The sequence below is a fragment of the Ixodes scapularis genome, unplaced genomic scaffold (assembly GCF_016920785.2).
Source record: "Ixodes scapularis isolate PalLabHiFi unplaced genomic scaffold, ASM1692078v2 PGA_scaffold6__148_contigs__length_123643588, whole genome shotgun sequence".
NCBI lineage: Eukaryota > Metazoa > Arthropoda > Arachnida > Ixodida > Ixodidae > Ixodes > Ixodes scapularis.
The window spans coordinates 18,779,766-18,802,532 of NW_024609881.1; the positions used below are offsets into that span (position 1 = coordinate 18,779,766).

The 22,767-nt window shown below is 44.9% G+C and overlaps 1 protein-coding gene across 1 annotated transcript; it reads right to left on the reverse strand.

Moving 5' to 3' along the window:
• Positions 1-4,076: 4,076 nt before the first annotated feature.
• LOC121047573 (protein N-terminal asparagine amidohydrolase-like) lies at positions 4,077-22,549 on the reverse strand. Its single transcript, XM_040502914.2, has 6 exons — positions 22,346-22,549; positions 11,938-12,022; positions 8,136-8,238; positions 6,587-6,652; positions 4,168-4,276; positions 4,077-4,113 (listed from the first exon to the last, which is right to left on the reverse strand). The coding sequence occupies exons 2-6, from the start codon at positions 12,019-12,021 to the stop codon at positions 4,077-4,079; spliced, it is 399 nt and encodes a 132-aa protein (XP_040358848.1). The 5' UTR covers position 12,022; positions 22,346-22,549.
• Positions 22,550-22,767: the final 218 nt, after the last annotated feature.

Consider the following 22,767-nt stretch of genomic DNA (forward strand, 5'->3'; position numbering starts at 1 on the left):
GCGTGACAAAAGAAACGCCAATCGTATGACCAGAACGGTTGCCACGGTCGGCATCGTTACAAAGAAGAGAACAGTCGGACCCAACAACAAAATAAAGTAACAAAAAGAATAAAAAAAAAAGAAAAAAAAAGAAGGGAGCCGTTTTCGGGCGGCGTGTTCTTTGATGAAAGGTGTTGCTCGCAATGGTTACTTGTTTTTCTTTTTTGTTTCTTTACCCTAGAGAATGCCACGTCTTTCATTTGAAACAAACCGTTGAAACGAAGGAGGGAGGGAGTCTTGGCGTCAGAATTCTTGAAAAGAGCCTCATGACGCCGCCAACGCCGCCGACGACCGTTAGCCTATTTATTTTGTTTCTTTAGACTTTTATCGCGACCACTACTCCACCGTGCCTCAGATTTTCCAGCGAAGGTCCGGCAGTTTTTAATAATTATTAGTATTGTCGTTTGAAGGGCACTCTTTTTATGCTGCTTCGTTTTCGTTCCTGACGCCATAAAAATATGGGCGGAAAAAGTTTGCCCTACGTAAAAAAAAAAAAAAAAACAAAAAAAAAGTTTAGTTCAAGGTCGGATTGGTTTGTGGATGCAATTAGTCCAATAATTAATTAGCCCAATTATTTATTTTTGTTATTAGCATCTTTTGTGTGCATGCGTGAAATGCAGCACCCAACGATATGACATGAGAAGAACGCTGCAAGTGCTGGACCATAGACCATTTAATGTCACCAAAATCCTGGGCCGGAGAACACTTGGAGGTATTAGTGTATCGTTTTGAAAGCGCTACAAAAACACGTCGGGGACACTGAACTTCTGGACCAACTTTGAGTGCGTGAGCGTGTGATGTGTGTGTATGGCATTCTTTATTTTTAGACTGTAGGCGCGAAAAATCCACACGGACTAGGGTCTGAGTAATGCAGAGTCTAGGCCAACATCTAGGTGCTGTTACTCATTCCCTAGTCAGTGTGGATTTTTCGCGCCTATAATCTAAAAGAGAAAGAATATTTTTATGGCGTCAGGAACGAAAACGAAGCAGCATAAAAAGAGTGCCCTTCAAACGACAATACTAATAATTATTAAAAACTGCCGGACCTTCGCTGGAAAATCTGAGGCACGGTGGAGTAGTGGTCGCGATAAAAGTCTAAAGAAACAAAATAAATAGCCTAACGGTCGTCGGCGGCGTTGGCGGCGTCATGAGGCTCTTTTCAAGAATTCTGACGCCAAGACTCCCTCCCTCCTTCGTTTCAACGGTTTGTTTCAAATGAGGGACGTGGCATTCTCTAGGGTAAAGAAACAAAAAAGAAAAAAGAGTAACCATTGCGAGCAACACCTTTCATCAAAGAACACGCCGCCCGAAAACGGCTCCCTTCTTTTTTTTTCTTTTTTTTTTTTATTCTTTTTGTTACTTTATTTTGTTGTTGGGTCCGACTGTTCTCTTCTTTGTAACGATGCCGACCGTGGCAACCGTTCTGGTCATACGATTGGCGTTTCTTTTGTCACGCGATGACATGGCCCGACCGATTAGCCAATCAGTTCGTTAGAAGGGTGTCACGAGGTATAAAATGGCGGATCAAATAAAAATAATAAATGCAAAGAAGCGCGCATTTCTGCTTGTTTAGCCCCCTTGGCGCTTTATTCTTCCAGAGGCGAGCGTCGCAGTGCCATGGCGTTTAACTTGTGCCGTCTTCATGACGCCATGAAAAACCCTCTTGAAGCAATTAATTTGCTTCAGGGCATGGGCCTGCTCCTGGCTTCTCGTGCTTGCCCAGAGTGCGAAGCTGCGATGACGCTGCAAGTCCGCGCTAGATCTGCGGATGGGTATTCGTGGAGATGCGGTTTGTGGATGACTCGTGAGGTGCCCAAGAGGAAGCCGGTCAAGGTTCAGTGCCGGGGCGAGGTCTCGGTACGGAGTGGTTCCTTTTTCGAGGGATCGCACCTGACGCTTCCCCAACTCATGAAGATCATCTACCTCTGGTGCCAGAACCTACCGTGCGCCGTCATTCAGCGGGAGACTGATGTCGCAAGTAAGACAATAACTGATTGGACGAGCCTTTAGCGGGAGGTTGTGGTAAATGCCGTCTTTACGCATTCAGAGATGATTGGCGGCGAAGGCGTGACTGTAGAACTAGACGAGAGTATGTTCGGGCGGCGAAAGTACCATCGCGGGTATTTAAGGCCTGGCCAGTGGGTTTTCGGCGGTGTGGAGCGTGGCAGCGGGTGCTGCTTTCTTGTTCCCGTGGAGACCCGTGACGCTAATACCCTGCTAGGGCTAATAGCCAAGTGGGTCCACCCTGGAACAAGAATAATCACAGATTGTTGGGCTGGCTATCGCAAGCTTGCAGATGACGCTCGCTTCACGCACCTCACCGTTAACCACAAGCTGCACTTTGTCGACCCGAACACTGGTGCGCACACCAATACGGTGGAGGGCACCTGGGCCCACGTCAAAAACTCTCTTCCATCTGGACGGCGCGAGAGCCACCATTTCACTGGTCACCTTGCAAAGTTCATGTTTTGGAGGAGAGAGAAGGCGCGCGGAAACACTGACAGATTCCAGTCGTTCGTCGCCGCGGCCGCCAAAATCTATAGCCCCGACGCAGACAGGAATCTTCCCTATAGTGCGGAGGACGAGGATTCTGACGGCCCCGGTGACTTCGAGTGATCCGCTGCGCTGAGCCCGTCGCCCGCCTGCGTGCATAAAGACGACTTATGCGCCAACCGCTCGTCAAGTGCTCGTTATGTCAGTTATAGGTTCTGGTAGCAGTCTAAACGGTCCTTTTCAGGGCCCCCATATTTTGCAAACAGAGCTGTGTTTTGAATGCGGCACCCCGTGTCTCTGTAAAAAGTTCACAGGAAAGACCCAGCAAAGGTATGTGGTCCCCAACTGGGATATCGCGTGTGATGATTCAAATAAAAATTGTTCTTGCTTATTTCGCGCCTTTGATCCGAATAAATGCCGCAGTTGCAGTCGTCCCGCGGTGCTGTTGCTCGCCCATTCGCCGTCGGCGTGCCTCAGCTTCGTTGTCTGTGCTAGCGGCGCACCGGCGAAGGCGGCCTTTGATCCGAATAAATGCCGCCGTTGCAGTCGTCCCGCGGTGTTGTTGCTTGCTCGATCGCCGTCGGCGTGCCTCAGCTTCGTCGTCTTTGCTAGCGGCGCACCGGCGGAGGCGGTTGATCTGACACACCGCGTTCGGCTTTGGCTAGCAGACGGCGTTCGTAAAATGGCGTCAGCTGTTGCTGGCTTCACGCGGCGGTACCGTGCGTGCTTCTATTCATTCGGCGTTCGTTGCCATGGTGACGGCGAGGACAGCAGACAAACTTTTTGATGCGGAAGAACGCTGCGGCGTAGCGATACCAGGTGCGTTCTAAGGCCCTTCCCGCATGCTTTTCAATGGGCGGAAGGCGAACAAAAAGAGTTCGAAATAAGGACTTAACGCAGAAGGCTGCATTTCTCCAGCGCCTCATGATTTGACGAGCCTTGCACGAAAAGCATGTTTTTTTGGCCATCCCGCGTCCTGTTTTTTCTATCCGTAACATGGGTCTAAAGTATCAAACTGCCGGGAAAGCAACTTTTGTTCGAGTTTTGAGGGACGGGCTAATCTTTTAGGGGGAGGATGGCTGTTTCCAATTGCACGAACGAGGGTCCAAGAAAGAGGGGAGTCCTTCCTTTCCGTCTTCTTGGACCGTTTGGTACAATGCGCGATTTGCGAGTTGAGGAGGAAAGCTAAAAAAGAGAATGTTAAAATTCCAAAAGGCGGCGCTGCTCCGAAGGAATCTGCTACGTCATGACTACTTGGCAGATTCCACAACGTTGCTAGACTACCTCCCGAAATGGCTCCGCATGCATCCACCAGCTACACACTGAAAGATTGTTTATTTAGCTTTAAAAGTAGTTTTCTTGTGCTTTTCAACGGAAGACTGGTGTTTTTGAGGTTAGGGTGCAACATGCAACACATTCAAGCTAAAAAATGAGCGTTGAAATTTTGTTTCCCTACCCCTTTAAGGTCCACGCTTATAAAAAACGCACACAAGATGGACCGTAGCACAAGCCACGCCGACAGAAATTTGGGACAAACGCGTGACTCAAACACCGGCAAAGGTAGGCAGTTTGTTTTTACAGCTGAAAAAACAATTGTTAAGTATTTTCTGGGGGACAGCCCGTACGTCTACGTACCTGCCCTCTGGAATCGGCAAGGAGAGTTCTTGGACCCTGCGAACCATTGCGGCGGCGCCTTGCTCCAGACCGGAGCCGTCAAAGTGGGCCAAGGACACCGCACCGGACCCTGCAGAAACCGGTCTCGTAAGAGGGTGCCTTCCTTCCGATCCCTTCTCACTAAACGCCCTTTCGGCATCATAAAACAAAAAACCCGGGTTAGGGCAAGACTAAGGCGCCTGAAACTCGTCCTCGACCGGTGTGTCTTGCGTGTTTAGTATACTACACAGCACATGAGTCAAAATTGGCCCAGGGTGTCGAGTCCTCAGATGTGGCGATACCGAAGGTAGGTCGTTAAAGTTCCGGCAAAAGAGTAAAGCGAACGCAAGCGTCGCCGTCGTTGCAGCGTCCCAAATCCCAGCTGCCGAGGCCACCGCAGAGTGTCAAGTCTGAAAGCAGCCTGCAGGAGAACAGGCGTCAACTGCGTCACCCTCCGCCACCGTGCCACCTTTGAAATCGTGGCAGGCGCAGCACGACACGCACGCAACACCAACGTGAGGATATTGAGGGATCACAAACGAGGATGCTGTAAACACACCAATCAGAGACGCCTTCCAGACATCGTAGTCAAGCTCACAAAAAAAAGAACTAGAGGCTACGTTCTGGGATACTTCTACCTATCTGCTAGCCAAATCGAAATGATAAGGCAATTTACTCTAATTTTCGATGTGCCACCTCACTGCTAGCTAAAACAAAACAATAGAATTATTTACTTCATTTTTCAAAGTGAACGCACTATCATCGTGAGCAGTATTGAACCCGTGGACACAAATAGTGTCTAATAAATAAAATAAAACCTTTCAATGCACTTTTTTCTTTTTTTGCTCATGCTTTTATATTTTGCTTTGGGTAGCACCATAGTCTACAGGCTGGTTTGCACCTATGGGTAGACTGCGGCCAACTGCGTTGTGACCCCTTGCCACTGCCTACGATGAGAGAACACGGCGGCACATCAGCGCCGCCTATCGGGATGCCCCGAAACACTCTTGACCTACCAAGGCCGCCGAGATTTTCGGTGCACAAAGCCCTTCTCTGGCCCTTCCAAACGCTCGGCTGCCGAGCAAAAGGCGAGAATAGCGCAGCTTTTCCAGAGCTCTGTGAGGTGGGGTGAGCCGTGGGTTATCGAACTGGGTTCTTAGGAACCCAGAGATTCCTTAGAATACCCTCATGGGTTCTTCAAGATTCAACATTTCCTTGGCCATCTCTGCCCCTTGTGAGGTGCCTTTCCAGTTTAAGGGGGGACACTACCGAAGGGGTGGACATTACCCAAAATTGTGAATGTATGAACCACTTGCCTGATTTAAATGACATTCATAGGACTTGTCTATATTGATGTTGAGAACATAGATGCCAAATTTTGTTAACCTGGGTGAAGTACTAAAAAAATTGCAAATGTTCAAAGACGAAAGTGGGTGGGTGTGTCTGCATAGGAAAACATATCATTTTGAAATTAGTTATAAATTTGTCGTTTTCATGGGTTATCTTGCTTTATAACAGTTCAGAGCAGATAGCTATGGAGCTATATTTCTATATAGCAAAAAGCAAAGGCAAAAAGGCAAAGCAAAAAGCAAAAAGGCAAAAAGTGGAATGGAGAAAAATGTGTTCAAAGTGCTCCAACCTTCACCTTTTCTTTAGCATCAGAGGCCGAAAATAATTTATAAAATATTAGCTATGCAGTGTAAACTAATGAAACTTTCTGGGAATACTCTTTAGATGTTGGTAGATGTAAATATTATATTTTTCAAACTCATCTTTTTTTGCAGAAATTGTTTTTTCTGGCTGGGTGCCTTAAACTCTTTTTTGGCAGATCTGAGCAATCCACTGCAGTACTCTCACTAATCCAAACTCAAGTGAGCCATAAATTTTGTTCAAAGTATTGGCAAACATCTAAACATGATGTGCGATAAAATAATGATTTGTTTTATGAATGGCTACACATACAAAGCAGATATCTGATGATTTCTTCTATACGGGCCAACTAATCCTAAGCAGGTATGCCACATATGAAACACTGGTTTGATGAGATAAGTTTATTCATCCCTCAAAAATGTTGTCTATTGTGGAATGTTAAGACAGCATGTGACACTTCAAAACAAAATTAAGTTTGTTCATCCCTCAAAAACGTCTATTTTGGACTGTCGGCCCCTTTCAGTGTGCTTCTTGCCGAGCACCGATGCACTGCGGAGAAGCAACAACCATGGCAGCGAGCACCACGGGTGTCGCTTCTCCATGGCGCAACGGTGCTCAGTGAGAAGCGCGCTCAACGGGGTTGTGAGAACAAAAAGTACGAGAGCAATCAAGCAGTCGTGACACTGTCAGTGAAATCAGATACAAACGTGTGAACCAGCCATAAAAGTGCATTTCTGAGCGTGGCACTCACCGGTGTGGCGCACGATCGCCATGAGACACGTCGTTGCCTCGTCTGTTCCCAAAACACTGACATTTTCTGGACAGAGAAAGTCGGGGAGGAACACAAAACAGTTTAGACAGAGCACTCCTGACAAAATCATAGACCAGTAATCAAGTAACGAGACTAGTTGTTGGGCTAGTTGCTGTACAATTAAGATTTGAGGGTGGTCTGGAGGCACCCAAAACATCAATTGTTTTTCTTTTTCTTTTTAAAGAATTAATGCGCGTAGGCAAAAATTTCTTTTCAGTTCTTTAATTTATACGCGAGAGGTAACAAATACCACAATTATTTGACCAAAGTTATAACACTGTTTCACGCGGCCCTTTTAAGTGGCCTCAGAGATCCGCATTCTAGTTTCCAGCTGGCAACACAACTTTCTTATCGACTGGAAAGCTAATGACAGGTAGAGTTGCAGACTACCCCTCTCGTGAATGAGGTGTGTGCCATAACTTCTACCTTGAATAAAAGCAAAGCCTCTTCCCAGTTCAAAGAACGCATTTCCTCTTGCTATTATGTTTCTGAACCTTTTGGCATCATCCAGCGCCAGTGAAGAATGAACATATGCCAAAGACAAACAGAGCCATTGCAAGTATCAAAATGCAAAAATTAAAGAAAAGTTAATTTTTTAAAACGTCTTACATTTTATTTATAAGCCACAAACAGCATACCTTTTAACAGCTACAATCAGAAAGTACTTATTTATCTAGTTATGTCATTTTAAACTCATGTGTCCAGACTGTTACAAGCATATTTTAGAAGATTTGCCTATTTTTAATTACAACACAAACTTTTGCCCTGCCCATGGTTACTTTGAACATAGAACTCGGATCTGATGACTTCTGAACAGGGTCGGCCAGGCTGACCCGGCCTAAGAGCCGCAAACAAAACCACGAGACTTCCAAGAGCCGCCGGGGGGGGGGGGGGGGGGGGGGGGCTACTTTTTGTTGAGAGCAATAAACAAAACTCGAAGTACTTTCAATCCACCCGAGCCAAAAACAGTTCGACTGTACGTAACGTAGCAGTAGCACAAGACTACCAAACCGAAACCTGCATTTCAATTTAAAAAGCGTTCCATTTCTCTTTTTGGGGAAGTGTTCGTGTGACCGGGAGGGAGGCGGATGAGTGGAGCCGCATTCTAAAACATGAAGAGCCGCATGCAACTCGCAAGCCGCAGCTTGGCCACCCCTGCTTCTGAGGTTGGGTGTTTCATGAAAGAGTGCAGCAAGACTATGAGTTCTCAAAAATGTTAACTTTGATATTTTCTAGTAGCCAATAACTCTAATACCAATTTTTAATTTGCATTTAAAAAAATTTTTACCACTTGATAACATTTCTTAAAATGACACTAAAACTCTAAGTATAGTTTCATTGCACCCTCTACTGTTTGTAAAACATGCTGCAGAGCGCACAATTCCTAAATTTAGCATGGCAAACTTTTCCTTTACATGCTCCGATCTCTGGCGTGCTAACATGCTTGGCCACCGATCCCCCAGATGGCGTGGCTACAAAGCACACATACTGTCTTGTGGTACCGTGACCGCTAACTCCCGCTGGTTCACGTAGAGAAGTCCCAGGGGACCGATCACCTTAGGCACTTGTGAGATGAGTGCTGCCGCAATTTCCTGCAGAGAGAGAGAGAAAAAGTGACGCTCTGCGATCCCAAAAAAAAATCTTGTTCGGACTTTTGGGCAAACACAAAATTTTTTAAAGACTTGGGTAAGTTGGTAATTCAATCGAAACAACAACGGTGCAAAAATTCCCAATTCCTCGCCATGCCCTGCAGAAGAAATGTGGTGCTAGCCGGAACATTGTGAACTGCTGCTTAAAAACCTTAGAAGACAAAAGATATAGGTTGATTACTCCTAAAATGGAATGCTCGTAGGTTACCTAGTACATACACTTTGATGCAGGACACGCCAAGCAAGCAGTAGCCGTCGAGCTCTTCGCTTTCATTTAGGCCTAGCTGCTTCTTGTGATCGTCAAGCTCGAAACATTCCGCGGGTGCCTTTCGTTGCATCATCGCAATTTTCCGCTCGATTGAAGTGAGGTCATCCAGCAAGGATGAGGCGGATGCCGATTGTGCTGGGTGACTGAAATTTCGATGTTCGACGGGAGGCAGCGAAATGATGGGCGATTCCAAGACACTCGGCAACGGCGGAGCACTTGGAAATGGGAAAGTTGCGCTCCCGTCGTCCTTCTTAGGAAGTCGTCCACTCCCTCTTCGCTTCAAAAACCGCTTGCGACCACCGAACTTGAACAGCGAAGGCTTGCTATGGAAAGTCGCCGGCGTCGTTGAAGAGTTGAAGAAAGTTGAAGAACATTCAAGGGCGCGTAGTGCGCTAGCAGACGATTATTTGGCATCACGTAACTCGTCCTAGCAAGTCAGAGCTCTTGTTTCGCCATTGGCCAATAAGAGCATGCACAGCTATGTTTTCTAGGTGGTTTTACGGTCTGTAAGCACGATATCCCAAACAATGCTCCAAACAGAACGAAAGAGGGTGAGATGCTCGTTCCAATGAGGGGTTAGTCCTAAGAAATCCGGAGGGAGTGAGCCTTGAAAATAGCAAATTTGCGTGATTGGCGGCAGCGACGGCGCACATGCGCGGCCGTAGAATACTGCACATCTGCCCATTCCACATTAAGCGCCCATTACTAAATTTGCAAGATCTGAGAAAATATGCACAGTACCGTAAAATCCTGAAATAGCGCCCCCACTCGATAGATCGCCCACTCCGCTTTTATGTTCGAACACGTGTTTCCCTCGAATACTGATAGGTCGCCCACCTTCCAAAAATAGCGATGCCCGAAGGTTGAGAAAGGTGCCGGAGGGTAGGGGAGAAGGTTTGGAAAGCCTAGGATTCCCTTCACAAAAAGAAGAGGCCACACACAATAAAGGAGATAAGATAACGGAAGGAACCCGGAAAGCGGTCAAGGTCACTCATTGAATGACATCAGGAAAGCGTTGAAGGTCACTTAGTGGTTGTCGTCAGATCGCCCGAGAACCCCAGAAAATCTTTCGACCAGCAAACTGTGAAGACGTTTCTTGTGTATACTCGGGATGAGGTCCAGCTATACCATCCAGAAGAAAGTGGAAGTCGTGGAATGGCACCGCAAGAACGGAGCTAACGTGAGCAAGACTGCGCGCCATTTCGAAGTTGACCGGAAGCGTGTACGGGAATGGAATACGAGCTACCAAGTACTTCTACAACAATGCCATGGAACGAACAAGTTGAAGAGAGCAATAGGTAGGGGACGACCCGTTTTTAGTGAAGAAATCGACGACGCACTGATGGACTTCCTGGAGACTGAGAGATCCGCCGGTCGAGCAGTCAGCAATCGCCTGCTTCAAGAGCATGCGCGGAAACTGGCAGAACAGATGGGCCTAGGAAACTTCCAAGCGTCATGCCAGTACATAGCTAACTGGAAGAAGCGATTTAATGTGTCTATGCGGGTGGGGACCAACGAAAGTCAGAAGCTGCCTGCCGACTACGTTGAAGCAATTACGGTGTTCCGAAAGGCTGTGTCAACTCTGCGCCTGGAGCACAACTACTCGGACTACAACATAGCCAACATGGATCAGACTATGGTCCGGATGGATTGCCCTGCTGCGAGAACCAACAATGCTGTCGGCGAGTCGAGTATTCGCATCGCCAGCATTGGCTGTGCTCGGCGAGGGACGACGGTGGCCTTGTGCGCGACGGCAGCGGGCATCAAGCTACCTGCTTTGATCGTACTGAAGGAGCCAACCGGCCGGATTCCCCCCCAGAGGACTCTTTTCTCTAAGGATTCCAGGTATGTTGTAATTAATCACCATTCAGGGTATAAATGTCGAAACAAAGCCTTAGAAATACGTAAAAATAAGGCTGACAGCATTTTTTTTTTTAAATAGAGCGACTGTTGCGTCGTCCATTGACAAAACGACACAGCCCATTTTGTTTTGTATCGCCCCATTTCCGAAAGATGGCGTAGCCGTTCTGGCCGGCGCCATCTTGGGCGCACGAGCAGTTGGCGCGTGACTTGCTGGCTTTCCGAAGCTTACTCACTTGCGCGTGCTTCGGCGCTCGGCCATAAAATCGGGCAGTTCGCATATCTTCACTCATCGGCGTAGCATGTGTAATGTGCGTTTGGGGCCCAAACTGTTATTTCATGTTATACTTGTTGTACTTATAGCAAATGTGCGAGTTACTTCTTCCAAGAACGGTTGGATGACCTCTCCCGTCCTACTGGAGTGGACTAGGAGAGTTTGGGGCCCGAACGCAGACGACGTGAGGAGACTGCTCATACTGGACCAAGCACCCATACACAAGACAGAGGCGGCCCGAGAAGCGCTCGACGCAAAAGACACCGACGTCGTCTTGATACCGGGCGGTTGCACGTCCAATTTGCAACCCGCGGACGTCTCATGGATGAAGCCCTTCAAGGACGCGCTGCGTGGAATTTGGGCATCGTTCTTCCGGTTCGGTGACTCCAAAGGGCAACCTTCGCAAGCCGTCGCGTCAAGAGGTTGTGGACTTGGTGGCTCAGGCGTGGGCCTCCGTCTCCGAGGATACCGTGCGGAGTTCGTTCAAACGGTGCGGAATATCCACAAGGCTCGATGGTTCCGAGGACGGCGAGCTCAACGACCGTTTGGCTTCGGTAACCAATGGACCCGAGGATCCCGAGAGCCTCATTGACGAGGCGTTAGATTTAATCTTCGATAGCGAAAGCGATGTGTCGTTTGACGGTTTCAGCGATGAGACCTAGGGAAACCCACGCTGCTTTGGCGCATGCGTTACTCGATTTTTGTTTGTGATTTTGGTTATTAAATACTGAAAGATCGCCCACCCCACTTTTTTTGCCAATTATCTACGGCGAAAAGGGGGGCGTTAATTCAGGATTTTACGGTATGTTTATATGTAAAATTGATGACCGGACAAGCGTCAATCCCCTATTTTTTTGCTATTATCTCCAAAGTTTGAGTGGGCGCATGCCCGGTATTTTATGGTAGGTTCCTAAGTGTTCTTTTTTTTTCTTCTAAATACAGAACCACTTTTTTTTTATGCAAATGGTTACAGGGTTGAAAAAAAAAAAAAAAAAAAAAAAAAGGACTTTATCAGGACAGTAGACTTGCACTTCCCAAGGCCATTTTCGTTGGGCAATATATTTGACTTGTCTCAAGGTCTAGAATAAGATGTTCAGTGCCCCGTTCACCAAATGGCCTCCAACATAAAGAGAGCTACCTCTTCCCTAGTCCTAATATATGAACTAAGCAATACGACCATTCAAAAAGTTTGGGGAGGGGCTAAGATGGTAAGAATGCACACATACAAAACCCCACCTACCTTGAACTGGGGATAGGAGTCAAGCAGTGTCCGTGTGTCTGGGGGCAACTGTTCCACAACCGCTCCGTTGATAACAAGCGGCATCCTGCAATAAAAATGTCACTATTGTTATTGTCATTCTTATTATGATGAGAGCCAAGTGCCAATGAGTCACCCACAATAAGTATGCTTCTAAACTTCTTGACTACTATAGTATCCCGAGAAATAGCCAAGCTAAAATCGAGAGTGAATCAAATGAAAACAAGGAGGGGGCTAACTTTCAGTGTATAACCGAGAAAAAATGGAAAAAGAAAAATACCATAGAAGCAAAACAATGTGAACGTGTGTTCACACTTTGTTCAGTCACCCTTAAAACCTTTAAACGAGCAGTTGCTTTGTCAAACAAAATGTTGTCACTTCTTCCCGTAGATTCTGCGACCTTTCAAACCTGTTATTGCAGCAGGGGGCCATGAACCAAAGACAACTGTTCTTCCCAGTCAGCATTTATCGCCTACCCAGCTGTCCTTGTTGCCACCGAGAATTATCTTTCAATGTTTTGAAACAAATACCGAATCATTCCAAAAGTAGGGGTGGGTTATCTTTCAGGGGCTTCTGGGGATATTACAGTAATTTTGACAAGAAGAAGGGTGGAAAAACACTAATTTCAATGTTGAGCCTGAGAAAGACTGGACCGTGGCCGCACTGGCTTCTGAAGATCAATGTGAGATAACTTTTTATGCCGATCAGTTCCTTCTGATTGGGGGGGCCCGGTGCAAACCAGGTGTACGCAAGAGGAAAAAAAATTGCCTGGTTTAGACATATCATTAAAGGTAATAAAGGTTGAATAGCACTTCAAGTTTTAACAAGTAGCACTTCCTATTGCAAGTATACACAATCCGAGATGCGGCAAAGGAATTGTGAATGCATAAAAGGCTTCATCCTCCACCACTTCTTTGGGGGCATTGCATCATTTTTTTTCTGAAACAACATCCAGGGGTGGAACTCATGAAATGTGCTTGGGAGCAGCCACGGGAGCAGCTAAAACAGCTGTTTTGGAGCAGGTTGGGAGCAGCTAAAACTACACTCTGGAGCAGGCTAGGAGCAGCTCAGATCAGTTTTCATTGCACTCCAGCTTGTGTCTTAGACAAGCACGGGAGCAATTTCAGTTGTGCTTAGCAGCCCAGATAAACATGAGTGGTTAGGGACCTAGGCAGATGGGTTAACAGTGTAACAGATGCAAAAACTTGGAACTTTGTGAGCCTTGATATTTTCTGAGTGGCTTTCAGCTGCTCAAAATGCAAACCAGCACCGCTTATCGCACAGTCCGCACGTTCTCGACAGAGTGATTTTATGTGCGAACCACGTGACGTGCGTAAGCAACGGACGTGCAGTTGCGCGGAAGAACAGGGAAACAAATTTCGAGTTTCTCATATTGCGCAACTCAATATCGCAACAAAATTCGAGTTTATCCTATTGTGCAACTCAATATTGAAGCAGCAGACTACGATTAACGGAGTTATTGTATTCGAAGCGATAAGCTATAGCAAGGTTAACGTATGCCGAGCAGATCTACCGCTCGCGTGAGAGCTGCTGGCCGGCAAGGTTTCGGATCGGACTGCGTTTCAGATCTATCAAATCACGATTTATCTTGCAGGAATGCGGTTCCAACTTCTAACGATGAAGTGCTCAAAGGAATCTTTTGCTCATTTGTTTTCAACTGACTGACGTCCGGATCCCGGGCTTCGGAGCCTCAGGCAATCTGACGCTTAACGACTCGACCTTACCTCGACCGACTTGTTTAACCGCTTATGGTTGAAGAATAACAATCCAGAGGCAGATGGTGTAGCGCTTGGAATCCGAACCCCGAGTTTTTTTCGCACACTTCCTACTCGGGATACACAGGGAGAATAAAGAGAAAAAAAGGATTGCAAGGCCGACCAAGCTAAATGCGATCATTGTTGCCAATCGAGTCGATAGAAACCGAAACCAAGACAAAATACAATTTTTTTGGCGCACGTTTTCCAACTTGGTGCATAATGGCGCGAGGTATTGACTGTGGCGCAGTTTCCGAAACATGGCACAGGATGGCGCAGACAAATGCGTCTGGCGCAAAATGGCGCAAATGGCGCAGCCGTTCCACCCCTGACCAGGGGTGGAACTCACGAAATGTACTTGACAGCAGCCACGGGAGCAGCTGAAACAGCTGTTTTGGAGCAGGTTGGGAGCAGCTAAAACAGCTGTTTTGGAACAGGTTGAAGCAGCCAAAAACTACATTTCGGAGCACGTTAGGAGCAGCTCAGATTAGTTTTCATTGCATTTCAGCTTGAGTTTTAGTCAAGCACGGAAGCAATTTCAATTGTGTTTAGCAGCACGTATGAACACGAGTGCACGGTTAGGGACCTCGTTAGATCGGATAACATTGTGAAGGATGCGAAAACTTGAAACTTTGTGAGCCTTAATGAGAACCAAAAGGCAATAACCACATGTTTCTGAAGATAGCGTCCTCGATATTTTCTGACTGGCTTTCAGCAGCTCAAAATGCAAAGCAGCACTGCTTATCGCAAAACCCGCACGTGCTCGACATAGTAATTATACGTGCGAACCACGTGACGTGCTTAAAGGGCTACTCCACCGATTTTTTCATTGTCTCCGATTTGCTTGAAATTTTGCTAAACTAACCAACAAACATCGCGAAAATAGTATCCCAAATATTAGGCCAAAATATTGTTTTTTCGCGAAGTTATTGAATTTACAGTTTTGGTCCTCACCGTGTTTTTCAAGATCGAAGTCTCTACTGGCAACAATGAAAAAGTGACGTCAGTGGAAGGCAGGGGTTCACTCTTTGGGCTGTAGATTTTGTTTTAAACTGATTCGAAGCAGTTTCATGGTGTCAAAAGAATGCTTGGGAAGCTCGCTGCAGTACCCGCGCTCCAGCACGGAACAAATGATTGGCATATTCTATTTTTGGCTGCTTGCTGGACTGACAAGCCTGCCTGCCACTGACGTCACGGCCCTGAAAAGCGCGCGTATATTTGAATGTTGGTTTTTGCATCATTTTCATTTGCCGATTTCGCAATAACTATTATGAATTTCGCGATTCTAAATAGCATACCGGAGAGAGTAAAGGCCGGGGAGTCAGAAAATATAGTTAGTTGAGGTAGCTCAAAAAATCGGTGGAGTACCCCTTTAAGCAACGGACGTGCAGTTGCGCGAAGGAACAGGGAAACAAATTTTGAGTTTACCCTATTGTGCAACTCAATATCGAAGCAGCAGACGACGATTAACGGAGTTATCGTATTCGAAGCAATAAGGAACAAGGTTAAAGTACGCCGAGCAGATCTACCGCTTGGGTGAGAGCTGCTGGCCGGCAAGGTTTCGGATTGGGCCGCGTTTCAGAAGTTATCAAATCACGATTTTCTTTTTGCGGGAATGCGGTTCCAACTTCTAACAATGAAGTACTAAAAGGAATCTTTTGCTCATTTGTTTTTAACTGGCTGACGTCCGGATCCCGGGCCGCAGAGCCCGAGGCAATCTGACGCTTAACGGCTCGACCTCACATCGGCCGACTTGCTTACCCGCTTATGGTTGAAGGGTAGTAGCAGGTGGTGTAGTGCTTAAAATCAGACCTCCGATTTCTTTTGCGCGCTTCAACACTCGGGGTGCACAGGGAGAATAAAGAGAGCAAATTATTGCAAGGTCGACCCAGCTAAACGCGCTCATGCTCATTGTTGCCAATCGAGTCGATAGAAACCGAAACAAAGACAAAATACTATATATATTTTTTTTTTGGCGCACGTTTTGCGATTTGGTGCATAACGACGCCAGGTATTGGTTGTGGCGCAATTTCCGCAACATGGCGCAGGATGGCGCAGACAAATGCGTATGGCGCAAAATGGCGCAAATGGCGCAGCCGTTCCACCCCTCACATGTGTGGCCGTAAAACAATTTTCGAAACTTTTTTGTAAATTGCAAATTTTTAACCTCTTGGTTTCTGAGTGATCAATATATACCTTCTCCTCTAAATCCCTAGTAAAAAAAAAATTTATAAAAAAAATTTTATAATTTTCAGGTTTGGCTTTTTCAGCAACCATACCTTCAACTAACAAAATATGTCATTATAAGCAGAAAATGAAAACCTTTGCTGTAACAAAAAATGCAAAAAGAAAACTCTGTGGAGTACCCCAAAATACCACAGAATGCCCTCCCCCTAGAGATTGCACATCCCATTTGTCTCGCTAAATATCCATGGGGTAAAATTTCAGAAACATTGCTCATACCCGACTCCCGTCGTGCAATAACATCAACCGTGCGATCTACAGAATCACTACATGTGACAAGAGAGTTTGTAGCGGATCCCCGCGTGTTTATCGCACTGTGAAACACAAATGTGCTGTGTCCACAATCTGTGGTAGCACTTTTTGTGCCATGTGATTCAAATAACCCTCCCACCCCTCACCAAACAGCAGAAAAAATAAAGCGATAAATATGGGGGGGTTCATTGCTCATTTTGGATGTAGAGTCTGCTGTCACATCACCAAAGGGTAACGGCAAAGAAAAAAAGTGTTTTTTTTTTAACAGCCTAATTGGGACAAGCATGTCACAAAACAAATCTTCCGCGAAAAAACAATTTTTTTTGTAGCAATCTTTATGCCACAGGACGCAATTTAGTTGGAGTCACAACTTCTCCACATTTGAAACTCCCGCTTTTTCGACGCGCGCGGAGTGGCTGTTATATGTCACTCCGTGACGTATGGCAGCCACTATGTGACGTGTAATACCAACTTTGTGGCGTGCGATTTAAAACGGACGAAAGAGCCGCAAACTAAAATCAGTCTAGTGCAATAAATATTGCTCTAAACATTTTGTTTTTGCGAAAAATTGTTTTGTGTCATGCTTGTCCCAATTAGGTTGTTTAAAAATAGTTTTTTTCTTTGCAGTTACCCTTTAACATTTATCTATACAATATAAGCAGGCACTTAACCGCCAAATTTTGTTTTTTAAAAGTAACCTAAAAGTGCCAGATTCTTTTTTATTTTGATTTGTTACTCCTCTAGTATTGCACATAAAATTTTAAAAGTTTATTACGCAAAAATCACTGGAGGCGAAAAAAATATTTGCCAACTAATAGAGTGCTGTCATCTATGATCAGCGCCGCAAAACTACTCGGACAAGCTCGGCTCGTCCGTGGAATTGAGGGCAACCGAAAAAACCACTGGACGAGCTGAGCTCGTCCACGGCATTTTTAGCCAGAAAGTGGCTGAAGAGCTCAGCTCGTCCAAGGCACTTAAGGGGTTAATCAAGATTTTATGGTAGTCTGTAGAGTAATTGTGCCTTGGTAAAATTTTTGCAGCAGGTAGAGTGACTGCAAGTTCACTTCTCGCAAACTGTGTTTTTTTTACTTTGGTGCATTCAGTAAAACATTTTATGCCCATTGTTCTCACTTATGTTCTAGGGTTCAAACATTTTTTGCAACAAATGTGCAATGACAAAATAGATCCACAACCTTTTTTTTCCCCTTTTGACTTACATTCTGGCACTCCATTGCCATGTATGCAGCTTTTGTACAACCGGCTGGAAAGTTCTGATGTGGACTTCTTCACTATTAGTAACTCTGAGGAGTTCAAGAGGTGTGTATTGCAGATTATTACTCGCTATTAATTTTTTTTGCCTTTTGCCTTATGTGCATGCACCCATCCAAAGGCTTGTCAGCTGTTTGAGGGAACAATAAATATAGACTGATTAATTGATTAATTAAAAAAAACACAAAAAGAACCAAAAATATATATATATATATTTATTTTTTTGCAGTTTGAAAAGTTTTTTTTTCTTTTTTCACTTTTTTTTATTGTCACACTTTTCTTAGAAAGTCATATTTCGGGCTGAAAAACACTTTCCTAAAACAAGTAGTGGGTTACCACGCCCCTTTTTGGAATACGCTCCCTGTTTACCAATAAATTTTCCAAGAAAAAAATTCAACACCAGATCTAAAAGTGCATTGCATCTGGAATGACCTACATCGGGGGTCTCAAACACGTGGCCCAGGCCCGCGAGCCGCATGTAGCCCGCGACTCGCTGGGACGCGGCCCGCAGGTAAACCGGCTACGCGTCCCTGTTCCCATGCGCTGGAAATGGCATGCGCCATAGTGATCTCATCTAGCCGATACATTTCCGCTCAAAAAGATAGCTCTGCTCTTTTAACGTATTCACATAGTTTATCCTTATCTGTGCTTATTTGCCCTTTGTATCGCTTTATTTTTTTTGCTTCCCAGCTTTTTGTAATGTGCAACAATTACGCTACTGCTGCAAGCGCAAACTATTCGTTTAAGGGTACATCTCGGCTGCGCGAACTCTTGATCAGCAGGAGTAGCTGTCAAAAAAAATCAAGCTACGAGGTCGGGATTAGAGCCTTCAAAGTATTTGTTCAGAGTGTTGTAATAAAAATCGTCAAAAAGCAAGAACCGTCAGATTAACTGATTGATTTTTTAGAGACATGTTGAGCTTGGTTAAATTCCGAGTGAATGAAGCAACAAAAACAACAGTGCGATTCCTCTCTTGTTTCATGAAAAATGCTAGCACGTTGGCGGGGCGGTGTCATTTAGTTCTTGATATCACATGACGTGAGGCCCCAAAGTATTCGTCATATAAACCAATCAAATCTAAACAAGTTACTGGCAAAACTGTGAGTTCCAAAAAGCATAGAGGACGAGGTCTTTTCTTTTTAAAATCGTCTGACTTTAGAGTTTAAATTTGAAAATAAAGCCCATTTTTGCCCGTTTTCGATTTCTGGTGCCATAGAGCAGAGCCCCATGTGTTCGAAAACTCCGTCGGTCGCCATTTTCCCATTGAAATTTCCAGAAAATCACTTATAACTTTTGAATAAGGTATCGGATCAGACTGAAACTTTGGCATCTGGTTGTGACCTCTAGCGCTACCTTTGGGCGGAGAATGAGCGTTCGGCGATTACTCGTTTATTTTTGCGGTAAAAAAGACCGCGTAAATTTTCTTTGGGACACCCTGTGCTGCAGAAGCGCCCAGTTCGTTCAAGTGCCCAGTATCAACATTTCCCAAACTTGGGAATTCTGCAAATTATACGTTAAACGCCCGATTTGACTGTACAAGCGCCTGTGTCTAGATTAACCCAGTTTTCAGTGTAAGTGGGGTCGGCGCTCCTTGGATTTTACGGTACTAACTCATTGAGACTGTTCACTATTTTTCCTCGGCAATGAACAGAAAACAAATTTATGCTATTTTTAAGGATCTCTCAACAGCATTCAATAAGGTTTCTCGTAAGAAATTAATATAGAAATTAGACAAAATAAGTAAGAACACACAGTTAGTAGAATGGATTCCAGCTTATCTCTCAAACTTTCAACAGTACACAGTTTTTGGCAAACAATGTTCTGACCGACTTTCTGTTGACTCAGGTGTCCTCCTTGGTCTGTGCCAGGGCCTCTCCATATTTTGCAGTTTATTAATGACATATTGCAAGATGTTCCTGTGAAAATCAAATTATTATCTGATGACTGTATAATTTACTCAAAAGCAGATAGTACTTCAGATCAACTTGATAAACAGAGCATTTCAAAATATCGCAACATGGTGCACAGATTGCCAAATGACCATATTTTTGAAAAAAACTTCTTTTACGAGAATTACTAACAAAAACATCTTTTGAAGTTTGTTTACAATCTTCATAATAACTTCCTGTCAGATGTCACAAATATAAACACCTTGAACTATGGACTACTAATAACCATGCTTGGACAAAACAATTATTTTTTAACGTCTAATGATGCGCGGAAGTTCTTAGAAGAACATTAAAACTTTCTCCCCTTTCCTGACATCTCCTCACATATAAAACTATAGTCGTACCAAAATTAGATTATGTTGCAATCAACTGGGATCCTTTCAGTTAGATTAACATTAATAAACTTGATCGAGTACAGAAAAAGGCAGCTCACTTCATTTATAATAACTTTGGAGGACCCTCCATAACCAAACTTTTAACCAGAGCTAATTTACTGTCCTTGTCCGAATGAAACCGGCATTCTCAACTAAAATTCTTGTACCACTTAATTAATGAGAATTATAGGGAAGACCTGCCCGAATCAATCACTTTCTCATAAGGATATGCCAAACAACAAAGACATGCTCTAAAACTCCTTTGTAATCGCGTAATCATTGCTCCAAGTATTTTTTTTTTCCCATGAACAATAACCGAGTCGAATGACCTCGCTGAGAGTGTTGTTATGCAGCCATCGTTATCGTTATTTGCATCTACTTTAAATTAGCTTCTTTCTGTACTGCATTTTTTCAAATGTACTACTACACCTTGTTTTCATTTTTTTTGCCAGTTTGTCATATTTTTTTTACCACTGTACCCACCTGCAAAAATCCCATCGAGTGATTGCAGTTTTAATAAATAAAAATGAGAAAAGTATGCTTAATATGTCATTACCAACAGGTATTGAACACTTAGATACTTTCTCTTACTCGCTTGGTTAAAATCATTGCTGTACAAAATATTATGCATTAACTTTTTTATGCCCCGTTGCCAAGGCTAGCAAAGTTTCGATATTACTGCAGGCCCACACTGATGCGACAGTATTTGGTTTCATCTTGTGCCTCATTCACACGTGCGAAGGGGTCGTTAAATAAAGCCCCACAGTCACACAAGCAGCTTTGACGGCATTGGAGCACTGGGGAAGCTACAGTACCCTTAACGATGTGGCACAAAAAGTTAATGACAAGAATAGTGACCTAAGATAGAATATGGCATGACATCTCAGGAATCATCACATAGAAATCTCGATTTCAGCATGCAAAACCATTCAGAAGTGTTTCTTGCTGCTTTGTTTCATTCTATCGTTCTACAAAAAGGGTCATGAAATCCCTCATTACCCACTCTTTCCACAGAGTACTTGATCTCTCATCTGGGTTTAGATCATAAAAAAAAAAAAAACAAGAAAAAGAAAACCAATTAGCAACCTCGTCCTTGTATCCTCTCACCTCCCCTAAAGTTACAAAGTGGTTACACCTATTTGAAACACAAGCATTAACATGGTAATGGAGAGGGGAAATGTCTTCCTCATCTATGTAAATGTCCTGTTAGACACAATGAAGCACCAACAGGCTATATACCCTTCTTTGTTTTGAGCCGTGATTAACTACTTTAATTTTCTCTGTGCTTCAACCAACATCCATGCATTGTGCTTCAGCCCTATAAATTCAATCAATAAGATATGTTTTTTTTTTGTTTGTTTTCACAAGTCTGTTTATTTTTGCTGGTTTTGGCTCCATTTTTTTGGCTTCCCTTTCCTCTACTAACCTAATTTTGTTGGTTGGTTTTTAAAGCGAAATTTATCTGGCAGTTTTTTTTTCATTATTATTGTTCTGTATATATTTGTTCTTGCCGGGTTTCCTGGGTCCCCTTCTCAGTAAATTGGTACCTGCACGCAGGCCTTTTTCCTCGTAGATAAGTAACCGCGCATGTAACGAAACCAGAGGCAAACAGGCGTGCACGGGGGAGCATTCCCCCCGAAACAATTACCAACTCGCCAGGCCATCCGCGACCTACAATACAGCCAGACAGAAATAACCACCAAACAATAGCGGAAAAGAAAGAAAAAAGAGGGCAGCTAACGCCATTTCCGATCAAATAAAATAAAGTTAAAGAAGAAACGAGCTTATTGTTTTTGCAACGAGCATTTATGCTTTCTAGAACGAGTTCACGGCTCGCCAAGAGTCAGATGACCTCCTCCCTTCCCTCCGCTAGGTCGGAGATCACCTGTTCGAGGAAGTGAATGCGAAAAGTTTCGAGTTTGCGTTCGGTCGATCACCACTCGCCGACTCGAGGATTAACGCCGAGCAGATCGCCCGGGCTTCCTTCGATTGGAGATTATGCCACATGCAGGGAAGCGACGATCTCGACCGCTGTAATTAATTAAAAAAGAACCGTAATTAGGCCTAGAAAAATGACGCCAACTTCTTTGTTTTGAAGAGCCGACCGATGAGAGAAGGCACGGTGCGCGTTGTCAAGCGCTGCCGAGCGTCTTCGGGACTCGGCCGTGGACCCAACTTCGTTGTGGGCAAAGTTGCGAAGTGGCCAAATCTTACAGGAAAACGTGCCGCGACACTTCGGCATACGCATCTAGCTTGTCATTAAAACTTTTTGCGAGACCAAAAGTTCACTGGATTGTTAGCGAAAACTGACGGCGACGGGTACGTCCACGGACGCAAAACGAAGTTTTGAAACTCGATAGAACAACCAAAAGACGTCGACTTTCAACCAGCCGCCGCCTCACCGCACGATCGCGGAGTTGGTTCGGCGAGTTCCAAGCACGACGGACACGCCTCCACGGTCGGATGCCGTGCTTGACGGTTATCGAGGTGTAAAAGTGGCTGCTCCGACGAAATGGGATGCGCTCACCTGATTATTTTAGGACATTGTTGTTCCGTTGACGCGCGTGAAACAGTTGGAACTCGTCGACGTGCTGAAGCGTCAACACCGCCGTTCGCAACGCATGTAAACAAACAGCACTCAAAAACCTGGCTATCTCTTTCGAACACCGCTTTTCAGCCCACTTCACACACAGACTTCACGCGTCCTCGACTAACCTCAACTTCCGGTTTGCAAGCCAGTTGTGTTGGGTGCGTTTATTTATTCAACGTCACCAGTCCGAGCGCGTCAATGTTAACTCTAAGTGGACGCTTAGTAATCTGTGACGTCACTCTTATTGAGTGTTTTTGTATTTTATTCGCAAAACACGCTAAAGCACCTGGTTCGTTCGATTCACCTGAACGCGACTAGCGAATGCTTTCATCGCTTTGGAACCTTATTTTTTTCCCAGA

What these genes read in the sequence shown, in the direction of transcription:
- LOC121047573 (XM_040502914.2), bottom strand. Translation starts at nt 12,021, where the DNA reads ATGCCGCTTGTTATCAACGGAGCGGTTGTGGAACAGTTGCCCCCAGAC. An exon ending in GGTCACGGTACCACAAGACA is followed by an intron (nt 6,653 to 8,135) that starts GTATGTGTGCTT and finishes TTCTCTGTCCAG; the next exon opens with AAAATGTCAGTGTTTTGGGA. An exon ending in GGCGATCGTGCGCCACACCG is followed by an intron (nt 4,277 to 6,586) that starts GTGAGTGCCACG and finishes CGGTTTCTGCAG; the next exon opens with GGTCCGGTGCGGTGTCCTTG.